The sequence below is a fragment of the Natrix helvetica genome (genome assembly GCF_964273705.1).
Source record: "Natrix helvetica genome assembly, chromosome: 1".
NCBI lineage: Eukaryota > Metazoa > Chordata > Lepidosauria > Squamata > Natricidae > Natrix > Natrix helvetica.
Genome location: NC_138548.1, coordinates 352,794,039 through 352,815,684, shown reverse-complemented (window position 1 = coordinate 352,815,684; position 21,646 = coordinate 352,794,039). Strand labels below are relative to the sequence as shown.

General features: G+C 44.7%; 1 protein-coding gene and 1 long non-coding RNA gene across 2 annotated transcripts in view; one reads left to right on the top strand and one right to left on the bottom strand.

The window, feature by feature from the left end:
- The window catches only part of LOC309383178, a 474,080-nt gene that overhangs the window by 239,365 nt on the left and 213,069 nt on the right, over positions 1 to 21,646 (bottom strand). The window lies entirely within an intron of this gene.
- LOC309384223 (complement C4-B-like) overlaps positions 1 to 21,646 on the top strand; it is a 91,174-nt gene that overhangs the window by 9,259 nt on the left and 60,269 nt on the right. The window contains exons 2-10 of the mRNA XM_081937464.1: positions 2,117 to 2,315; positions 5,707 to 5,896; positions 8,432 to 8,502; positions 9,338 to 9,426; positions 10,796 to 10,878; positions 12,241 to 12,337; positions 13,315 to 13,420; positions 15,180 to 15,303; positions 20,900 to 21,015. Coding sequence (XP_081793590.1) covers positions 2,117 to 2,315; positions 5,707 to 5,896; positions 8,432 to 8,502; positions 9,338 to 9,426; positions 10,796 to 10,878; positions 12,241 to 12,337; positions 13,315 to 13,420; positions 15,180 to 15,303; positions 20,900 to 21,015 — 1,075 coding nt within the window. The remainder of the gene's footprint in view (positions 1 to 2,116; positions 2,316 to 5,706; positions 5,897 to 8,431; positions 8,503 to 9,337; positions 9,427 to 10,795; positions 10,879 to 12,240; positions 12,338 to 13,314; positions 13,421 to 15,179; positions 15,304 to 20,899; positions 21,016 to 21,646) is intronic.

Here is a 21,646-nt window from a genome sequence, read left to right as displayed (position 1 = left end):
GACAAATGGCTATCCAACATCTTCTTAAAGACTTCCAGTGTTGGGGCATTCACAACTTCTGGAGGCAACTTCTGTTCCACTGATTAATTGTTCTAACTGTCAGGAAGTTTCTCCTCAGTTCTAAGTTGCTTCTCTCCTTGATTAGTTTCCACGCATTGCTTCTTGTTCTACCCTCAGGTGCCTTGGAGAATAGTTTGACTCCCTCTTCTTTGTGGCAACCCCTGAGATATTGGAACACTGCTATCATGTCTCCCCTAGTCCTTCTTTTCATTAGGTCCAGGTTGCTTCTCTCCTTGATTAGTTTCCACCCATTGCTTCTTGTTCTACCCTCAGGTGCCTTGGAGAATAATTTGACTCCCTCTTCTTTGTGGCAACCCCTGAGAAGAGGGAGTCCAAACTATTTTCCAAGGCACCTGAGTTAAACTGGTGAATGTTGAAATGTGAATGTAAAAATTAAATTGGTCGATGGTGAATCAAATGCCAAAATGTGGTTCTGTTTAAGTCGGGAAATTGACTGAGCTGTTTCCCCCCCCCCTCCTTCCGAGTACACAAAAGCCGTTGTGTAAGAATTTGATGTCCTTTAAAAAGTAAAGGGACAAAAACATGCCAATGCTATCCCCAAGCCAGGAATTAGCTCAGCCGATCCTTGTCACAACAGTGTTGACTCATTGCACTTAGCTGTTCTCCAGAAATGTTAAGGGTGGTCCTCACTGCCACTGAAAGTTTGCCTCACAAACTTTACCACAATGTCACATCTGCCCTAAGGGGATGTGGGGTTCTCAGCCCCTCCCAGGAGGCATTTCAAATGCTCACAGAGTTACCCGCCAGATCAGAGGTGGTTTGCTACCGGTTTGGCCACGATCGGGCGAACTGGTAGTGGTGGGAGGCTCTACCCACCCAGCCAGACGCTTCTGCGCAGGCACAGAAGCTTTGCACACACGAGCAAACCGGTAGTAAAAAAAAAAAAGGAAACCCACCACTGTGCCAGATGCCTGCTCAGTGTGAATGCCAGCCAGTGGTGAAATTCAATTTTTTTAAAATTACCAGTTTTGTCGGCATGGCAGGGGAAGGTTACTGCAAAATCCCCATTCCCTTACCACTCCTGGGGAAAGCATACTGCAAAATCCCCATTCCCTTGCCACTCCTGGGGAAAGGATACTGCAAAATCCCCATTCCCTTGCCACTCCTGGGGAAAGGATTTTGCAAACTCCCCATTCCCTTGCCACTCCTGGGGAAAGGATACTGCAAAATCCCCATTCCCTTGCCACTCCTGGGGAAAGGATACTGCAAAATCCCCATTCCCTTGCCACTCCTGGGGAAAGGATTTTGCAAAATCCCCATTCCCTTGCCACTCCTGGGGAAAGGATTTTGCAAAATCCCCATTCCCTTGCCACTCCTGGGGAAAGGATTCTGCAAAATCCCCATTCCCTTGCCACTCCTGGGGAAAGGATACTGCAAAATCCCCATTCCCTTGCCACTCCTGGGGAAAGGATACTGCAAAATCCCCATTCCCTTGCCACTCCTGGGGAAAGGATTCTGCAAAATCCCCATTCCCTTGCCACTCCTGGGGAAAGGATACTGCAAAATCCCCATTCCCTTGCCACTCCTGGGGAAAGGATACTGCAAAATCCCCATTCCCTTGCCACTCCTGGGGAAAGGATACTGCAAAATCCCCATTCCCTTGCCACTCCTGGGGAAAGGATTTTGCAAAATCCCCATTCCCTTGCCACTCCTGGGGAAAGGATTCTGCAAAATCCCCATTCCCTTGCCACTCCTGGAGAAAGGATTTTGCAAAATCCCCATTCCCACCGCCTCTGGGGGCCAGTCAGAGGTGGTATTTGCCGGTTCTCCAAACTACTCAAAATTTCTGCTACCGGCTCTCCAGAATCGGCTGAATTTCACCCCTATGTGTTCAGCTATGTGTTTGTGGGTCACGGTTAGGCTCCACACTTTGTGTTAAAGCCATGTGGCTTACTTAATTTGGGCTTCTCTGGTCTTGTTTTCCAATTTCCATGTTTTTCTTTTCTTCTTTGACGAGCTTGCAAAAACTGAGACATTGAAGGAGGTCGATGTCCCTCACTAACAAATATTCTTGCTTTCCCACCCGATGCTGCAGGTTGATGATAGTTGCCCCCAGCGTGGTGACCGTGGGAACAGAGATGCGGATTGTGCTTCAGGTTGATGACGCTCCATCGGCGCTCTCGGGCAACGTCTATTTCCAAAATGAGTTGAATAGCAAAAAATGTTCTGAACAAATACCATTCAGCCTTCAATCTGATCCGCCTGGTCGGTCTGTGCAAGTTGTGACCTTGAAGGTAAGAGTGGAAACTGGGAGGTTTGCATGTCCACCCCTGGGAGAGAAAAGAAATGGCTTCACTCATAGAATAACAGAGCTGGAAGGGACCTTGGAGGTCATCTAGTTCAACCCCCTGCTCGAGCAGGAGACCCAATATCATTTCAGACAAAGGGTTGTCCAGTCTTTTCTTAAAAGCCTCTAGTGGAGCATCCAAAAAAGCCAACACAGTTCTAGGCCGCATCAGCAGAGGGATAGAATCAAGATCACGTGAAGTGTTAATACCACTTTATAATGCCTTGGTAAGGCCACACTTGGAATGCTGCATTCAGTTCTGGTTGCCACGATGCAAAAAAGATGTGGAGACTCTAGAAGGAGTGCAGAGAAGAGCAACAAAGATGATTAGGGGACTGGAGACTAAAACATATGAAGAACGGTTGCAGGAACTGGGTATGTTTAGCTTAAGAGAAAGGACTAGGGGAGACATGATAGCTGTGTTCCAATTTCTCAGGGGTTGCCACAAAGAAGAGGGAGTCAAACTATTCTCCAAGGCACCTGAGGGTAGAACAAGAAGCAATGGGTGGAAACTAATCAAGGAGAGGAGCAACGTAGAATTGAGGAGAAATTTCCTGACAGTTAGAACAATTAATCAGTGGAACAGCAGTTGCCTCCAGAAGTTGTGAATGCCCCAACACTGGAAGTCTTTAAGAAGATGTTGGATAGCCATTTGTCTGAAACAGTAAGGGTTTCCTGCCTAGGCAGGGGATTGGACTAGAAGACCTCCAAGGTCCCTTCCAACTCTACTATTGTATTGTATTGTATTATTGTATTGTATCCAAAATGTTTAGAAGGCAAATGATTCCACTGATTAATTGTTCAAACTGTCAGGGAATTTCTCCTTAGTTCTAAGTTGCTTCGCTCCTTCATTGGTTTCCATCCATTGCGTCTTGCATTGCCTTTTGGTGCCTTTGAAAATAGTTTACCCTCCTCGTCTTTGTGACAGCTCCTCAAATACTGGAACACTGCAATCGTATCTCCCCTGGTCCTCCTTTTCATTAGACTAGCCAACATTGGATATGTTTAGTGGTGGCTTGGTGTCACCTTCTACAAATGCAAATATCTCGATTTACTTTTGTGGCAAATTTAACAAAAGTGCTGCCACAAAGCAGAGGGCATCAATCTTGTTAGATTGGGTAATAGATAGGTACACACAGGCTTAACGGTAACAACAGCTCTTTATTAAGTACAAGTGAGAACAATCCAGCGAAGGTTGAGTCTGACACAGCCCTTTTATAGGGAGCTGTCAGGCCCTTCGACCAATAGGATTAAACCTCTGTTCCCGCTGGAACAGAGGACCTTGGTGGAAACCACGAAGTTTGAGCAAGTATCTAACAAATCTATTCTCCAAAGCCCCTGAAGGCAGAACAAGAAGCAATGAATGGAGAAGCCAATTAAAGAGAGAAGCGACCTAGAACTAAGGAGAACTTTCCTGACAGTTAGAACAATTAATGAGTGGAACAACTTGCTTCCAGAAGTTATGAATGCTCCAACACTGGCAGTTTTTAAGAAGAGATTGGACAACCACTTGTCTGAAATGGTACAGGGTTTCCTGCTTGAGCAGGGGTTTGGACTAGAAGACCACCAAGGTCCCTTCCAACTCTGTTATAAAACCAGGATAAGACAAGACTTGGCTTGCTAGAGATATGAAATCCTCAAGTTCAGATGCACCATTTCTTTCCTCTTCCCTGCCTGGTTTGGGCCAAACTATAGCTTGCCAGCCACCGTTTTCTTCAAGCCAGAATTAAAAATTAGCAGCAGAGTTTCTGTAATATCTTCCAGGACTTCGGAAAACACCGGCTGGCCGAGTGATCAGCTGTTGCTCTTTCGATGGCCTGTGAAATAAGTTGCTGATGCCAACAAGTCACAGATTGCCGAGGAACAGAACTGGAACTGTGATCTGTTACTGTTTTCTGGATTGGATGCTGACAGCTCAAAATCACTGTACCAGCCTGGAATTGCCATGCAGAACTTGAAGGAGGAAGTTGATGGGGGGGAAAAGGACATATTGTGCATGTGGGGGAAAGGCTTGGAAACATGAAAAAGGGAAATACTGTCTTGAAATAGCCTGAAGTTCCAGTAAATGGGTAATAAAGATTGACATAATGATCCCAGTTCGGTGATCAAGGGAAAAGTTCTGCTTTTCACACAAATGCTAACAGTCATTTACAGAGATATCACCCGTCTTTCTGAGTGCTTTTATTGTCTACCTTTATCTGTATTCAGTAGATGAGGATTATTACACTGGTATTTATCTCTCTTCCCAGGATGCTAAACTCCATAAAGGGATTTTTCCCACTGAATTCTGGCAAAACACCTGTGAGGCTCTCTAGGGTAAACAAAACAAATTTTGCTGCTAAGCAGGAATTTAAAAAGTAAGGTTCCACATTTAGGCAAGAAAAGCAAAATGCACAAGTACAGTATATGTGGTACTTCGCTCAATAGTAGTAACTGTGAGAGGGATCTTGGAGTCCTAATATTCTATTCTATTCTATTCTATTCTATTCTATTCTATTCTACTCTACTCTATTCTATTCTATTGTTGGAAGAAATGTCCTTCTGGGTTTGGCGCCAAGTGGGGAAAAAGACACTGGAGACATGGAGGCTGCTCAGAAAGATGGTTTTAATGGTGGACAGGACCACATGGCTTGAGTCCTGAACAGAAAATGTGATCACATGCTTCAATGTTGGTGGAGAAGAAGAGAAGGAAGAGAAAGGGCAGCTGAGATGCTGAGTCCCTGATTTTATGCCCTCTCTGGCCTTTGATCTTGACCTTGTCTTCTGATTGGTTGTCAGACTCCCATAGGGCCATGCAGGGGCAACTCTCTAGGCTGCGTTTTGAATCCAGCTTTGGTTTGAGTTCTGAGATGCCATGTGGGGAGTTGGGTAAAGGGCCAACATTATCCTGCCTTAATCCCATTCCCCTGGAGCTGAAGGGGAGAATTCGTTATTATGTAAAGGGACTGGCTTGGCCACCTTAATGGCCCATTGACAAAGTGGGGATGGGCAGGAAGCTGCAGGGAGCTATTCTCTCTTTATAAAACATGTTTCTTCCTTTTCACATCCAGAGAAATATTCTGCCTTTTCAATATTTCCTCTGGATATTTCGTTTTTCTGGGAGAGGGCTGGGTGATAACTTCCTACACTATTCTATTCTGTTCTGTTCTGTTCTGTTCTGTTCTGTTCTACTCTACTCTACTCTACTCTACTCTACTCTACTCTACTCTACTCTACTCTACTCTACTCTACTCCACTCCACTCCACTCCACTCCACTCCACTCCACTCCATTCCATTCTATTCTATTCTATTCTGCAGAAGGCATTGTTCATTCTCAGCTCTGTTTTCATTCATGCAGGTGACACAGCAGTTTTTTGACTCTTGTGGTTTGAGCAGCCAGCGGCGAAACCGCTATGTCCAACTGGTCGCCTACAGTTCTCAGCTCAACACCCCCAGGAACATTCAAAGCCTCAACCTGCGTTGGAGTGCCCGAGAGGGATACCTGTTGCTACAGACTGACAAGCCCATTTATACCCCCCGCCAAAGGGGTGAGTCTACCTCACACGCACCTTGCAATCGCCTTGCTCTGTTCTTTTCATTTATCCTGTTTTTTTTTTAAAAAAACACCTTTGTTTAACAATGATCCTGCACGAGCTGCACTGGCTACCTGTGGTCTTTCGGGTGCGTTTCAAGGTTCTGACTACCATCTTTAAAGTGCTCCATGGCATAGGGCCTAGCTACCTGCGGGATCGCATCCTCCCACACACATCCCTGCGGCCAATTCGCTCTCACAGGGAGGGGCTTCTCCTGGTGCCGTCCACTAGGCAATGCCAACAGGCGACACCAAGGAGTAGGGCCTTCTCTGTGATGGGCCCAACCCTCTGGAATGACCTCCCCCCGGACATTAGAACCACCACTGACCTCCGCTCCTTCCGACAGAAATTGAAGACTCACCTGTTCCAACTGGCTGGCCTGGCATAATTATTACGTTTACCTTCTGGCATACATATTTCTTACTGGTTTTTTAGAGGGATTGTTCTTTTAATCTAATTTTATAGGATATTGGGGTTTTAAATTTTGTACATTTTAAATTATTTACTTAGCAGTACAGTTTTGTATATCTTTTTATCCTCCTCTTATTTATCTATCTCTATTTATTTAATAATTTTAACTGTCTGAGTTTTATAGTTACTTTGATGTATTTCTGATATTGACTGTACACCGCCCCGAGTCCCTTCAGGAGAGGGGGCGGTCTATAAGCGCTAAGAAATAAATAATAATAAATAAATAAATGATACAGACAGAAATATATATATAGGACAGCATCTCCATGGTCACACGATCAAAATCCGGATGCTCGGCAACTGACTCATATTTATGACCGTTGCTGTGTCCCAGGGTCACGTGATTCCCCCTTTGAGACCTTCTAATAAGGAAAGTCGATGGGGAAGACAGATTCGCTTAACAAACAGGTTACTAATTTAACGACTGCAGCGATTAAGCACTGTGGCAAGAAAGGTCATAAAACGGGGCAGAATTCGCTTAACAACTGCCTTGCTTTGCAACAGAAATGTTGGGCTCAATTGTGGTCATAAGTCGAGAACTACCCGGACATATTATTTATTTATGTATTCATTTATAGCCTGCCTTTATTAGTTTTTTTTACCAGTCGAGGTGGCAAACACTCAAAATCCTCCTCCTCTTATTTTCCTCGCAATAACAACCCTGTGAGGTGGGTTGGGATGAGAGATTGTGACTGGGCTAAAGTCATCCAGCCGTCTTTCATGTCTAAAGCAGAACTAGAACTTACAATCTCCTGGCTTCTAACCTGGTGCCTTCACCACCAGTTGCCATTAATAAATCTCCAGGTCAACTCAGGATGGTGTGCATACAGTACTTAATGAGGCTTCCCTTGAGATGCACTCGGAGACTACAGTTGGTTCAGAATGTGGCCGCGCGGGTGATTATGGGGAGGACTAGGTTCTCCCATGTAACACCTCTCCTGCGCGAGCTGCACTGGCTTCCTGTGGTCTATCGGGTGCGTTTCAAGGTCTTGATTACGATCTTTAAAGCGCTCCATGGCATAGGACCTAGTTATTTGCGGGATCGTATCCTGCCCCATACATCCCTACGACCAATCCGCTCACACAGAGAGGGACTTCTCCGGGTGCCGTCCGCTAAACAGTGTCGGGGGGCGACACCCAGGAGCAGGGCCTTCTCTGTGATGGGCCCAGCCCTGTGGAATGACCTCCCCCTTGACATCAGGATTACTTCCGATCTCCGCTCCATCCGTGTAAAGCTCAAGACCCACCTCTTTCAATTATCTGGCCTGGCTCAACCGTAGTTTATCCTCCTCCTGACAGTCCTTTTAAATTGTATTTTATCATGGGATATTTTAATGGCTAATTTTAATTTTCTATTATTATTATTATTAATGTGATATATGTTTGATTACTACCTCCTCCATGTATGTATATGTATGTATATGTGTGTATCTATATGTCTATATGTATGCATGTATATTTTTTATTGTACGCCGCCCCGAGTCCCCTGTGGAGAGGGAGCGGCTAACAAATTAAAAATTTGGAATTTGAATCCCAACTTCCTAATTTCCCCCCACTACAACCACCGTGTAAGGTGGGTTCTGGATTTGCCTTCGTACCTCGCTCCAGGGGTGGACTTCAAAATTTTTAGCAAGGGGTTTTCTGCCCGGTTCCTGGGTGGTCGCGGCCATGGTGGGCGTGGCCTAGTCAGCCTCCTGCACCATGGGGAGGGTGGTTTGCCTTCCCCCGGCTCCGGAGGTTTTAGTTGAGCCTCCCGGAGGGCGAAAATGGCCCGATTTCAGCCTTCCCGAACTTCGGTTTTTTGCCCTTCCCGAATCTCCGCACATACCTTGCACTTACCTACATCCAAAACTGGCAGCATGAAGACTCCTGGGAGGGGAGGGGAAGGGTGGGCGGGGCCAGCCAGGAGTAGGATTTGGGGATTCTCTGAACTACACAGAACCTTAGCTACAGGTTCTCCTGAACCCCTGCCTCGCTCCCTTCTTCCTCTTACACTCCACTTTCCTTCATTTATTCCAGTGAACTTCCGAGTCTTCCCTCTGGATCAAAAGTTACGGCCCACCAATAATCCCGTTGTTATCACTGTGAAGGTAATGAACAAGAGAATTCAATTAAAATGCAGTGAGGCAGAACCTGATAAAACATTATTATTATTATTATTATTATTATTATTATTATTATTATTATTATTATTATTATTATTATTATTATTATTATTATTATTATTATTATTATTATTATTATTATTATTATTATTATTATTATTATTATTATTATTATTATTTATTATTATTATTATTATTATTATTATTATTTATTATTATTATTATTATTATTATTATTGCATCAACAGAATTGTATCACAGCGGCCAGTTGTTTCGCCGGATTTGGCATTGATTACTAGTCGGGCCCCACCCAGGGGCCCAGGACGTCGTAACGTATTTTCGTAATATGTGTGCGGATCCAAGCAGTGCGGCCTTTTGCATTTGACTGATGGTGATTTTGTCAATTTTTAACTGTTTTAAATGTAATTCCAGTGCTTTTGGAATAGCACCCAGTGTGCCAATTACCACTGGAATTACCACTGCTGGTTTGTGCCATAATCGTTGAATTTCAATTTTTAAGTCCTGGTATTTTGCAATTTTTTCATATTCCTTCTCGGCGACCCTGCTATCACCTGGTATTGCGATGTCTATGATTGTAACCTTATTTTTTATTTTATTTTTATTATTATTATTATTATTATTATTATTATTATTATTATTATTATTATTATTATTATTATTATTATTATTATTATTATTATTATTAATTATTATTAAAAAAGGATATACTAACAGGAGCATTATACATGGGAGACCTGCTACTTTCAACACCCTTTGCTTTATGAAATTCACTCACTGTGCTCCTGTTTCACTCCCTCAGAATCCACGGGGATTTCAGGTCAAGAAGATTGAACGCACCGCCCTTAAAACTGTCATAAACGACCATCTGTCAATTCCTGATGTGGCTGAGTAAGTTTCACCAAAGATTGCGGCTTCCAGCTTTTCCCCAAAACACAAAGGCAGTGAAGTTGAAGGGTGAAATTGGGATTTTTACTCTAGTCTGGCAGTTCTAAACTGTGCAATTATTTCAAACGTATTTAATCAAGTCTACTACTTAATTCGGCATTCTAGTTGTCCCATTCTAGTTATTATACCAGGAGACTTTTAGGACCTGGATGGGGCAAAACAGATTCACTGTTGCGAGACTACCTGGATTGTGGAAGTTTGCAATGTTTGTGTTATCTAAGGCAGGGGTCCCCACACACCTGGGCCATGGCCAACTACCAGGCCGTGTCCTATTTGGGACCGGGGTGCACAAGTGGCAGGCTGATGTGCAAGTGCATGCACACACCTGCTCTGGCCCACCACTTGAGCAAATTGATCTGTGCGTATATGCGTGTATGTGCCAGTTCGCCGCTCACACGGCTCGGTTCCCCTCTTCCCTCCCCTCCCAGCCGGGCCACCAAGTCACCAAAGCTGGGAACCGCTGAACTAAAGGACTTTGGATAGAAATGGTCCCCGACTTACGACTGGTGGCTTGGTGACTATTCAAAGTTGCGATTGACCTCAAAAAGTGTATTTACATTTCTATACCCTATGACAGTGATGGCGAACCTTTTTTGGCTCGCGTGCCACAAGTGGGGGGAGCGCAGGGGAGTCAAGTGCGGGCGTGCCGCACCCATAATGCAACGCGCGACCCCCCCCAGTGCGCATGCACGCACAACGCGCAACCCCCCCCTTTTTACATTTTTTTTGCCCTCCCCAGGCTCCAGGGGCTTTATAGGAGCCTGGGGAGGGCGAAAAGAGCCTCCCCCAACCCCCCGGAGACCCTCCGGAGGCTTCAGGGACTGTCCGGAGGCTTTCCTGAAGCCTTCGGAGCGCTTAAAACCATCCTCCGAGCAAACCGGAAGTGACTTCCCGGTTGCTCGGAGGGTCGCTTTAAGCGCTCCGAAGGCATCAGGGAAGCCTCGGACGGTCCCTGAAGCCTCCGGGGGGTGGGGGAGGCTCTTTTTGCCCTCCCCAGGCTCCTATAAAGCCTCTGGAGCCTGGGGAAGGCGAAAAATGGCTTTTAAAAAGGTGAACTCAGCTGTGGCACGCGTGCCATACGTTCGCCATCACAGCCCTATGACTATCATTAAGTGTTATACCTTATGATTCTTCACAAATGTATCTTGTATCTTGTATCTTGTCTTTTTATGTACACTGAGAGCCTATGCACCAAAGACAAATTCCTTGACCAGTAAAGAATTCTATTCTATTCTATTCTATTCTATTCTATTCTATTCTATTCTATACACCCACTAAGGTTTCCTTTTGTTCTCGTTTCTCTCCTATTCAGGCCTGGCATTTGGACCATCACGGCCCACTTTCTCCGTGCACAGGGTTACAACACAACCACGGAGTTTGAGGTGAAAAAATATGGTAAGTTCTCAGATAGCTGGACCCTGGTTCTGCTCCCAAATACACACAGTGGACTCTTTCTCCTGGCCACATTAAAGTGCTCTGCTAATTCCCAGTCCCTGAGCAGGAAGAAAATTATATCCATCTATTGCATCCACTGGCAAGCTCTATCCTCCTCAGGTATAATGTCACCTGTAAAGGACCTTGGAGGTCTTCTAGTCCAACCCTCTGCTCAGGCAGGAATCCCTATAACATTTCAGACAAATGAGTATCCAATCTCTTCTTAAAAACCTCCAGTGTTGGAGCATTCACAACTTCTGGAAGCAAGTCGTTCCACTGATTAATTGTTCTAACTGTCAGGAAGTTTCTCCTCAGTTCTAAGTTGCTTCTCTCCTTGATTAGTTTCCACCCATTGCTTCTTGTTCTGCCCTCAGGTGCTTTGGAGAATAGTTTGACTCCCTCTTCTTTGTGGCAGCCCCTGAGATATTGGAAGACTGCTATCATGTCACCCCTGGTCTCTGTGAATGTCATTAAACCTTTTCGTTAAAGAAGAGAATATTTGTAGCCCAGGATTGAATTGTGGAGTCCTCAGTGGTCTCTGTGTCAACATCCAAGATGGCGACACCCTGGATTTATTTATGTATTTATTTATTAGTTTGTCAAACATGTACAGGATAGCAGGTATAAGTATGAGCATGGACACGGAGAAAGGAAATGAATACAAGTAAATGGGGACGGTAGGACAGGGACGGTAAGCACTCTGGTGCGCTTTTGCACGCCTCCTTTACGGACCTTTTAGGAAAGGGGTGAGGTCCACAGTAGACAGTTTAAGGTTGAAGCTGTGGGGGTTTGAGGATGTAACAACGGAGTCAGGTAGAGCATTCCAGGCGTCGACCACTCTGTTGCTGAAGTCGTATTTTCTGCAATCGAGTTTGGAGTGGTTTACCTTGAGTTTGTATCTATTGTTTGCCTGTGTATTATTGAGGCTGACGCTCAAGTAGTCGTTGACAGATAGGATATTGTAGCGGACAATTTTGTGTAGTATGCTTAGGTCGGACCTCAGACAGCGTTGTTTCAGATTGTCCAAGCCCAAAATTTCGAGCCTGGTGGCATAATTTGATTGTTTGCTTGCAGACTTTTCATTACCTGACTAGGTAACATCATCAGTGCTATTAAGTGTGACGTTTGCTCCCTACTTATATACAGTAGCTTGCTCTGCCAGTGTATTTTCGGGTGTGTGGTGTTCTCCTTGATGGTTCCTTGATTAGGGTATTGTTTTCGGCTTCAACAGAAACAGGGGCAAAGCATCGGTTTCATGCAGATCAAAGATGATGGAGGATGGTGGTGAAACTCACATTTCTATCTCTTCCTTTCTCTCATCAGTCCTGCCTCATTTCGAGGTGAAGATTGTCCCAGAGCAGAAATACATCCTGGTCACTGGACAGCAAACATCTAACTTGCAAATTAACATTCAGGCTAAGTAAGCAACTTTTTCTTAGTCAATGGATTCATTAACCGTGATATGCTCAGACTGCTAAAGTTTTCGAAGACAGCTGCAATCCAAAGTAAGGCAGGGGACAACTGCAAGCATGAAATGAAGGCAGCTTTCCTTTGGGGGAACTGAACTGCCTTTCTCATCATAAGCCTAGAAAAAATAGACACAAAATAGGTCAGAAGCTTCTCAAAATTTTAGATGACAACATTGTGGGTGTTATGATGGAGCATGAGAGAGGAAGGGAGGGGAAGGGAGGAAGATGTGTGGATTAATGGAAGGAGAAGGGAGGGGAGGTGAAAAGAAGGAAGGTGTGTTGATTAATGGAAGGAAAGGAAAGGATAGGAGAAAGGTGTGTGGATTGATGGAAAGAAAGGGAAGGAAAGGAAAGGAAAGGAGGAAGGTGTATGGATTGATGGAAGGAAAGGGAAGGGAAGGGGGAAGGTGTGTGGATTGATGGAAGGAAAGGAAAGGAAAGGAAAGGAGGAAGGTGTGTGGATTGATGGAAGGAAAGGGAAGGATAATATTTCTGGTGTCTTGTTCTTGGGTATCTTAAAGATTATACTGCAAAAAAGGAGTGTGTTATAACATTGTTTGATTAAAGAAAATTACCAGCAGCCAGATGGCATAATTCTAACCATCCAGCAGGAAGTTCCTAATGCTGGAAAAGGTGGAAGGAAAGAGAAGAAGAGACCAGCCAAATGAGGACAGATTCGGTTATAGTGGGGGATGGGAAACCCAACTGGAAAACCTGAAGGATCGGGTTAGGGACAGATCCTCAATGGAGAAAACTGTGGGATTGCTAAGAGACATCAACTTGATGTCACATCATTAATCAGAAAGATCACTTCAGGGTGTGGATTAGAGGAAGGCAACTACATGAGGGGGTAAACTTTTTTTCCTCCTGGTCATCCTCAGCTTTTATTCCAAAGTTAATCTTTTTTTTTTCTTGGCTTCTCCAACAGTTTTTTCTATGGGAAAGGGGTCACCGGCACAGCATATGTGCGGTTTGGTGTGATTGGTGAGAACAAGGAAAAAGTCTATATCCCAGGACTGAAATATCAAATCACGGTAAGGGAACAGAGATTTTTTTTTTTACTTTACTTTATTATTATTTTATTTTATTTTATTATTTTATTTCATTTTTATTTTTATTTTTTGCCTGCACACAACAGAAAGACTCTCTGCAGGTTTATTTTCTTAATATTTAGTTATTAAGCAAATGTATATAACCATCCAAATTTACCAACAGGGACTCCAGGTTACAAAATCAGAAACGAAAAATGTCCACGATACAGTTACAATCAATAAGCTTTCAGCAGCTTCCCTCCTAAACTTCCCAAAAATTAAACTACAACTAAAATCATAAAACCATCAACCAAACAGCAATAAAAATAGATGGCAACATCTATCAATCAAGGGCCTTCTTAAACAATTCCGTTTTTAATGATTTTCTGAAGCCAAACAAGATAGGAGCTGATCAGATTTCATTTTACAACTCCAACCTTTGATATATCCTTCCGTGCAGGAATGCATTTTTGTGGACCGTGATGTGATGAATATAAGTTTTTTAAAAAAGTTTATTTAATTATTTGATTTAAATAGTGTACACTTAGCACATGATTCAATAGCTACTATTTGACAGTGAGAGTAATGTGTTTGCAGGTGCTCGTCTTTATTTTTCCTTTCTCTTACGGTATATGCCACATATACTGTATCCCAGTGATGGCTAACATTTTTGTCCTCATGCGCCGAAATCGTGTATGCTCGTGTGACAGCAATGCAATGCACCCGGTTCCCCTGCACATGCGCGCGTGATCCCCCCTGTCCACCCACGCATGGACATGATCCCCCCCATGCCCTGCTTTGGGCCTAGCAGGCCTCCTAAAGCCTCCTGGGACCAAAAAGAGGGCGCGTGGGCTGCACTCCCCCATGCTTCCCCCACCCCCGCACATGCCCGTGTGCCCCCCGCCCCCCATACATGCCATCAGAGACCTGAAAATCAACTGGCCGGTGGGAGGCGTGCACACATGCGTGGTAGAGCTGAGCTGGCCAACGGCTCTCGTGCCTGCAGAGAGAGACGCATACCATAGGTTCGCCATCACGACCGTATCCACTAGGCATGGTGGCCTAATGGTTAAGATGCTGGACTTGTCGACCAGAAGGTCGATAGTTTGAGACACAAGCATCGCATGGTGGGTTGATCTCCCGTTCTTGCCCCAGTCCCTGGCAATCTAGCAATTCTCAAAAGCATGTAAGTGCAAGTAGATAAATAGGTACCACTTCAGTGGGAAGGTAACAGTGTTTCATATCCTTCGGTGTATAAACATGCCAGCCAATTGACCACGGAAGTGTCCTCGTACAATGCTGTCTCCCTCGGCTAAGAAACAAAGATGAGCACCAGCACCTCTTAGAATTAGACACGACTGGACAGGGGAAATTTTTACTTTTACCTTTATAGGCCCCATGTCTGAAACTTGAATGTGGAAACAGATTCAGGCTAAATTTAGACTTAGAATAACTTTATTCTCGTTTTGAAGATACACTTAATCAACATACATTAAAATGAAATTTTATTGCATACAGGCATCCCTGAAATAAACAAATCGATGAATATTTGGCCTTTGTCACTACCTTAACTTACCAGCAATCAAACCAAACAGGCTGTGCATTTGCACACAAAACACGGATGCTTCCTTTTCTGTCTTCCCCTTCCCTCCCAAACCTCATGTTTCTGGATCTCAGAATGGCCAAATGGTATCTGTGGTAATATGCAAACACCCGATGTGATTTTTAGACTTTAACACCCTCCTAATTTGCCCTGTTTCAGATCGAGGATGGCGAGGGCTCGCTGATCTTGCAGCGCAGTGATCTCGTAGAGAAAGTGGGGCGCCCTCTGCAGGACCTTGTTGGTACATCCCTTTACATCGCAGCCTCCGTCATAGAGACAGCAAGTAAGTTTAAAAATCCAGTGACACCTTGGTACTCAATGGCTTTGAAACTCATCAAATTTGGTATTCAACGCATTCTGACGTGAACATTGGTACTCATTGTTTGTTTGGTACTCAACGCACAAGCTAGAACAGCGATGGCGAACCTTTTTTGGCTCACATGCCATAAGTGGGGGGAGCGCAGGGGGGTAGTGTGCAGGCATGCCACACCCATAATGCAATGTGCGACCCCCCCCCGTGCGCATGCACTCACTACAGGCGCTCCCCCCATTTTTTGCATACTTTTTTTGCCCTCTCCAGACTCCAGAGGTTTTATAGGAACCTGGGGAGGACGAAAACAGCCTCCCCCCTCCGGAAGCCCTCCAGAGGCTTGAGGGACCTTCAGGACGCTTCCCTGAAGCTTCCGGAGCATTCAAAACGAACCTCCAAGCAAACCAGAAGTCACTTCCGGTTTGCTCAGAGGGTCGTTTTGAGTGCTCCGGAGGCTTGAGGGACCTTCAGGACGCTTCCCTGAAGCCTCCGGAGCAGTCAAAACGACCCTCCGAGCAAACCGGAAGTCCATTACTGAACGTCCGGTTTGCCTGTAGGGCCGTTTTTTTGCGCTCCGGAGCTCATGAAGCCTTCGGAGGGCCTCCGGGGGAGCGGGGGAGGCTCTTTTCGCCCTCCCCAGGCTCCTATAAAGGCTCTGGACCCTGGGGAGGGCGAAAAATGGCTTTAAAAAAGGGTGAGCTGGCCAGCGCGCCTTGCGTGCTCTGACAAATGGCTCTGCGTGCCATAGGTTCGCCATTGCTGAGCTAGAACTTGTTGGTGTCGGCTGCCTTGTGATTCACTAATATAATCCCTTATGGGGAAAAAATGTTTGGTATTCATTTGTTTTTGGGTATTCATCACAGTTCCTGGAACCAATTAACAATGAGTAGCAAGGTTAGTTAGTTAGTTAGTTTACTTTATTGTCATTGCACCTCGTACAACAAAATTAAATGCCATCTTCAGTGTATATTGTACATAAAAGAAAACACACATCCTTCACGTTCTGTACAATTGAATTGAAAACCCCTGATACTGCATTACGATTGCCCTATGCAGTAGAATTCAATATAGTTACTGCTCTGGGATAGAAGCTGTTTTTCAGCCTATTCGTCCTTGTTTTTATTGTCCTGCACCGTCTGCCAGATGCTAATAGTTCAAAAAAAGAGGTGCTAGGGGTGAAATTCAACAGGTTGTGACAGGTTCTGGAGAACCGGTAGTGAACAGGCTCAAGCTCAATCCCTCCAAGACTGAGTGGCTGTGGTTTCCGTCATCCCGATTTGTGCATCTTGTCCCATCTTTGGGAGAAGGGCAGCATATAAATCCAATAAAACAAACAAACAAACAAACAAACCGGCAAATGCCACCTCTGGCTGGCCCCAAAGTGGGGTGAGAATGGAGATTTTGCAGTATCCTTCCGCTGCCACGCCCACCAAGCCACTCCCACAGAACCAGTAATTTAAAAAAATTGAATTTCACCACTGAGAGGTGCCAGGATGAGATGGATCTATAAGAATGTTTTGAACTTTCTTAAGGCAGCAGGAGCTATAAAGTTCTTCCAAAGAGAGGAGAGGGCAACCAATGATCCTCTGGGCAACCCTCTGGAGCACTGTCCTATCTGCCACTGTGCAATTAGCAAACCATAAATAGGTGCAGTAAGTTAAAACACTCTCTATGGTGCCGCGATAGAAGGTCATTAGCAGTTTTTCGTTCAGTTGCTGTTTCCTGAGAAGTCTCAGGTAGTATAATTTCTGCTGGGCCCTTTTGACCAGTGCTGCAATGTGAATGCCCCAGGTCAGGCCCTCTTTTATGATAACACCCAGAAACTTAAAACTGGCCACTTGCTCCACTCGGTCTCCCTTGATAAGCAAGGGCTGGCTGGCTGATCTATTTCTTCTATAGTCCACTGAACAAAATACTTTCTCCAGTTCGGTCCCTCCCAAATGTGTTAGGTTTGCCCCGGACATCTTGAGCACATCAGATAGCGGAAGGGTACCAATAAAGGAGAAATAAAAGTGAAAGGGTGTTTTGTATTCCACACAAGCTGGAATCGTTCACGCTTTTCAAGGCTTTGACGATGGCAAGGGAGAAAATACCTTCGCTTGTGCGAAATTTATATTACTTTTCAGCCAACACATGTGAGCAGGAATGCTGTCAGGTGGCATTACGTGAATTCATTCTTTGCGGGTTTGTAGAAGTGTATTGCCGGGGTTTACTTGATTTACTTGTGCTGTCAGAAAGGGAATAGAAAGGAAATTATTCCATCCTCACTTCCTTGTTTAATGAAAGGAGAGCAGCGTACCAAAAATGAAACATGATGGCTTCATAAGCTACTGACAAGAAGTGATCTATAAACAGGCCAGAGACTCATTTGTCAATTGTTAAACCTTATTACTTAGGACACGTAGCCTTACTGTCGATGGAGGCCTGGGCTTAGAGCTCAGCATTAGATCTCGAGGACTGGCTGCTCTTAAACAATTCAGCCGGTTCAGACTGGTTCGAGCGAATCTGTAGTGGTGACTTGCAGGTGGGCCTGTCCACGCGTCTTATTTAGCCACTTTTTCGAAGCCATGTATATCAGGGGTGGGTTGCTGCTGGCATGACTGCTGGTTCGTTGTTCGTGCAATTTTGCGCTCTGCGCACATGTGCATTTGACCCTAAATGCAATAAAAATTGCTCTGCAGATGCGCAGAAGCAAAAAACTAGATGAGAACTGGGAGAACCAGTTCGGGGGCATGGCAGGCCTGGGTCACTGCAGGTTCCAGTGACCCAAGCCGCCAAACTATTACCAGTTCGGCCAAACCAGTAGTAAACCACCACTGATGTGCATGCGTGCGGGTGAGCAAAGCGCATGCATGGAAGGCACTCTCTCACACACATTTTCGGTGCCCTGCGAACTGGTGGTAAAAGTATATGAAACCCCTAAGCTTTTAAAAAAAAAGGAACATCTCCTTTGAATTGTAAATGTCATGGACACATCCCTGGAATTATCTTGGCTACAGTGCTGAATTGGCCACAGCTTACATCTAGCATGTGTTTTGACTCCCAATCTAGTCTTGGAGAACCTCTGTAGAGATAAGGGAGATGGCTTTGAGGGAAATATTCAGGCTCTCTTGCTAATAGAAGAAAGGTTAAAACATTTTAACTCCTGAATCAGAGGTGGTTTACTCCCGGTTCAGTCCGGTTCGGCCGAACTGGCCCACCCACCTGCCCGGATGAGAGAGAGAGAGAGAGAGAGAGAGACAGAGAGAGAGAGAGACAGAGAGAGAGAGAGACAGAGAGAGACAGAGAGAGAGAGAGAGAGACAGAGAGAGAGAGAGAGAGAGAGACAGAGAGAGAACCAGTGTTAAAAAAAAATAGAAACCCACCACTGTCCTCAATGCCCAGATAACATTGGGGAATGGCTCAGACAGAGACCTCCCTAATTCACTGGAGTAAACTTTTTTTTAAATGTGCCTCTTCAAAATCTTGATGCATCTTATTTTCCTGAGCGTCTTATACTCCGAAAAATACGGTGCCTGTACTTTTAGCCTCACTGTAGAGTTGAATTCCTGGTCTGATCTACTGACTAGGGCTGACAGCTTCCATCTCAGAATTATTCAGAGCCAAACAAGATCAACCAGATGTTTTACTTAGCTATGACGTCCCCAGTCAGAATCTGAGGTATTTGGCCTGTTAGTGCCTAGAATGCACCCTCCCTTCAATGTAACAACCTCTTAAACACCAGGGTCTATTTTTCACACCTTTTTTCACGCTTATGATCATTGCAGCATCCCCACGGCAACTGACTCACATTTATGACAGGGTCATGTGACCCCCCTTTGCGACCTTCTGAAAAGCAAAGTCAGTGGGGAAGCCAGATTCACTTAACGACTGTGTTAATAATTTAATAACAGCAGTCTTTCACTTAATAAATGTGGCAAGGAAGGCCGTAAAACGGGGCAAAGCTCACTTAACAAAATAAATTTTGGGCTCAAGGTGGTCCTACAGGTGAGACTACCTGTATCAGCCTTTTCTTTCGTAACCATTTTCCAGGGATAAGAAAAACTATTCTCTAAAGCACCCAAAGGCAGGACAAGAAGCAATGGGTGGAAACTAATCAAGGAGCGAAGCCACTTAGAACTAAGGAGAAACAGTTAGAACAATTAATCAGTGGAACAACTTGCCTCCGGAAGTTGTAAATGCTCCAGCACTGGACGTTTTTAAGAAGATGTTGAATATCTCATTTGTCTGAAGTGGTGTAGGGTTTCCTCCCTAAGCAGGGGGTTGGACTAGAAGACCTTCAAGGTCCCCTCCAACTCTGTTATTCTATAAAAAGGCAGGAGAAGGTATAGGAAGTCCTATAGACAGGAGACAATGCAGTCTCTGGACTCTTTATAAAATCTGCCAATGGGGCAAAGCCACTGCACAATTAAAAGCCTGATTTGAAAGCCCTCCTGTTAAAGTAAAGCTGCGTTGCCTCTTTCATACAATGGGACTGACCCACTGACTGCCCCATCTCATTTTATCCCTAGCAGATTCAAACCCTCTGCTAAATGTAGTTATTTGGTTGAGGGTTGAGAGTATGGAATGAGCCGTTGTGATTTATAAACCAGAGTTTGTAGCTGAGCCTGATAGATAAACTCAATCAATTTGGGCTTGTTTAACAAACTTTAAGGGACGCGGTGGCTCAGTGGCTAAGGCGCTGAGCCTGTTCATCAGAAAGTTTGGTAGTTCAGCGGTTTGAATCCCTAGCACTGCATAACAGAGTGAGCTCCAGTTACTTGCCCCAGCTTCTGCCAACCGAGCAGTTCGAAAGCATGTAGAAATGCAAGTAGAAAAATAGGAACCACCTTTGGTGGGAAGGTAAAAGCGTTCCGTGAGCCTTTGGTGTTTAGTCATGCCAGCCACATGGCCACGGAGACGTCTTCGGACAGCGCTGTCTCTTCAGCTTTGAAATGGAGATGAGCACTGCCCTCTAGAGTCGGGAACGATTAGCACATATGTGCGAGGGGAACCTTTACCTTTACCTTAAGAAACTTTAAGCTCCCACTGTGTGAAATGAGCAAGACTGAACACTGATGAGAGAAACAAAGCATATACAGGCAATCTTTGACTTACGGCCACAATTGAGCCCAACATTTCTGTTGCTAAGCGAGATGGTTGTTAAGTGAGTTTTGCACGATTTCTTGCCATAGCTGTGAATCACTGCGGTTATTAGTTATAGTAACTATAGTGGTGAAATGAATAAACGTTTCCCCAGGGAATTTGCTGGTCAGAAGGTCACAAATGGGGATCACACAACATGACCCCAGGACACAGCAACCGTCACAAATAAGAAATAGTTGCCAAACATCCAAATTCTGATCACGTGACCATGGGGAATGCTACAACGGTTATAAGTGTGAAAAACAGACATCAGTCACTTTTTTTCCAGTGCCGTTGTAGCTTTTGAATGGTTGCTAAAAGAAGGTCTGCCTGTACACGTTACCGATTTGTTAACCTTCTTTTCATCTAACCTGGGACTTCAGCATCTCTGTAAAACTTGGCTCAGTTTAAGGGTGGCTTGTTGACCTTTTCTTCGTTCTCCTAGGTGGAGAGCTGGAGGAACAAGAACTCACCTCGGTGAAATTTATATCATCGCCTTATTCAGTGGACCTGTCGAAAACCAAGCGTTACTTTGTGCCCAATGCTCCCTACGAAGTGCTGGTATGTGTTGTGTGTTTCCGGCCGTGTCCGTCATCCATCTTGGGCAGGGCGGTTGTGAGAATGGGTGCATGTTGATTCTGGTTGTCCTTCACATTTCTGAATTCCAAACCCAGGGTTTTGCACACACTTCAGCAGCTTGACACTGGTTTGTAATGCAGCTAGAAACAAAGGTGGCTTAAGAAATCTTTGTTTGGTCAGGGGAAAAGTCTAACCCTTAACCCTAACCCTAACCTTACATTTTTTTGCAACTTTCCAACCTCAGTCTAGACCAGAGTTTCTCAACATGGCAACTTGAAGGTGTGTGGACTTCTACTCCCAGAATTCCCCAGCCAGTTAGCCTGGCTGGTGAATTCTGGGAGTTGAAGTCCACACACCTTCAAGTTGCCATGTTGAGGAAAACTGGCCTAAAGAGGAAGAAAATAGCAGAACTCTGACCAATACCAATATTACCTATTGACTTTTTTTTAAAAGCAAGCCCAGTATTTAACTTTTGCAGCAGTAAACTTGTAAAAATCAAGTGTAAAAACGGCATTTCAGTGATAATTTTGTTTAGAAAGAATGGGTAGATGTCAACTTTTTTTTCCATTTTTTTTTATTGTTTTAATTAAACAAAAACACAAAAAAAGAATCA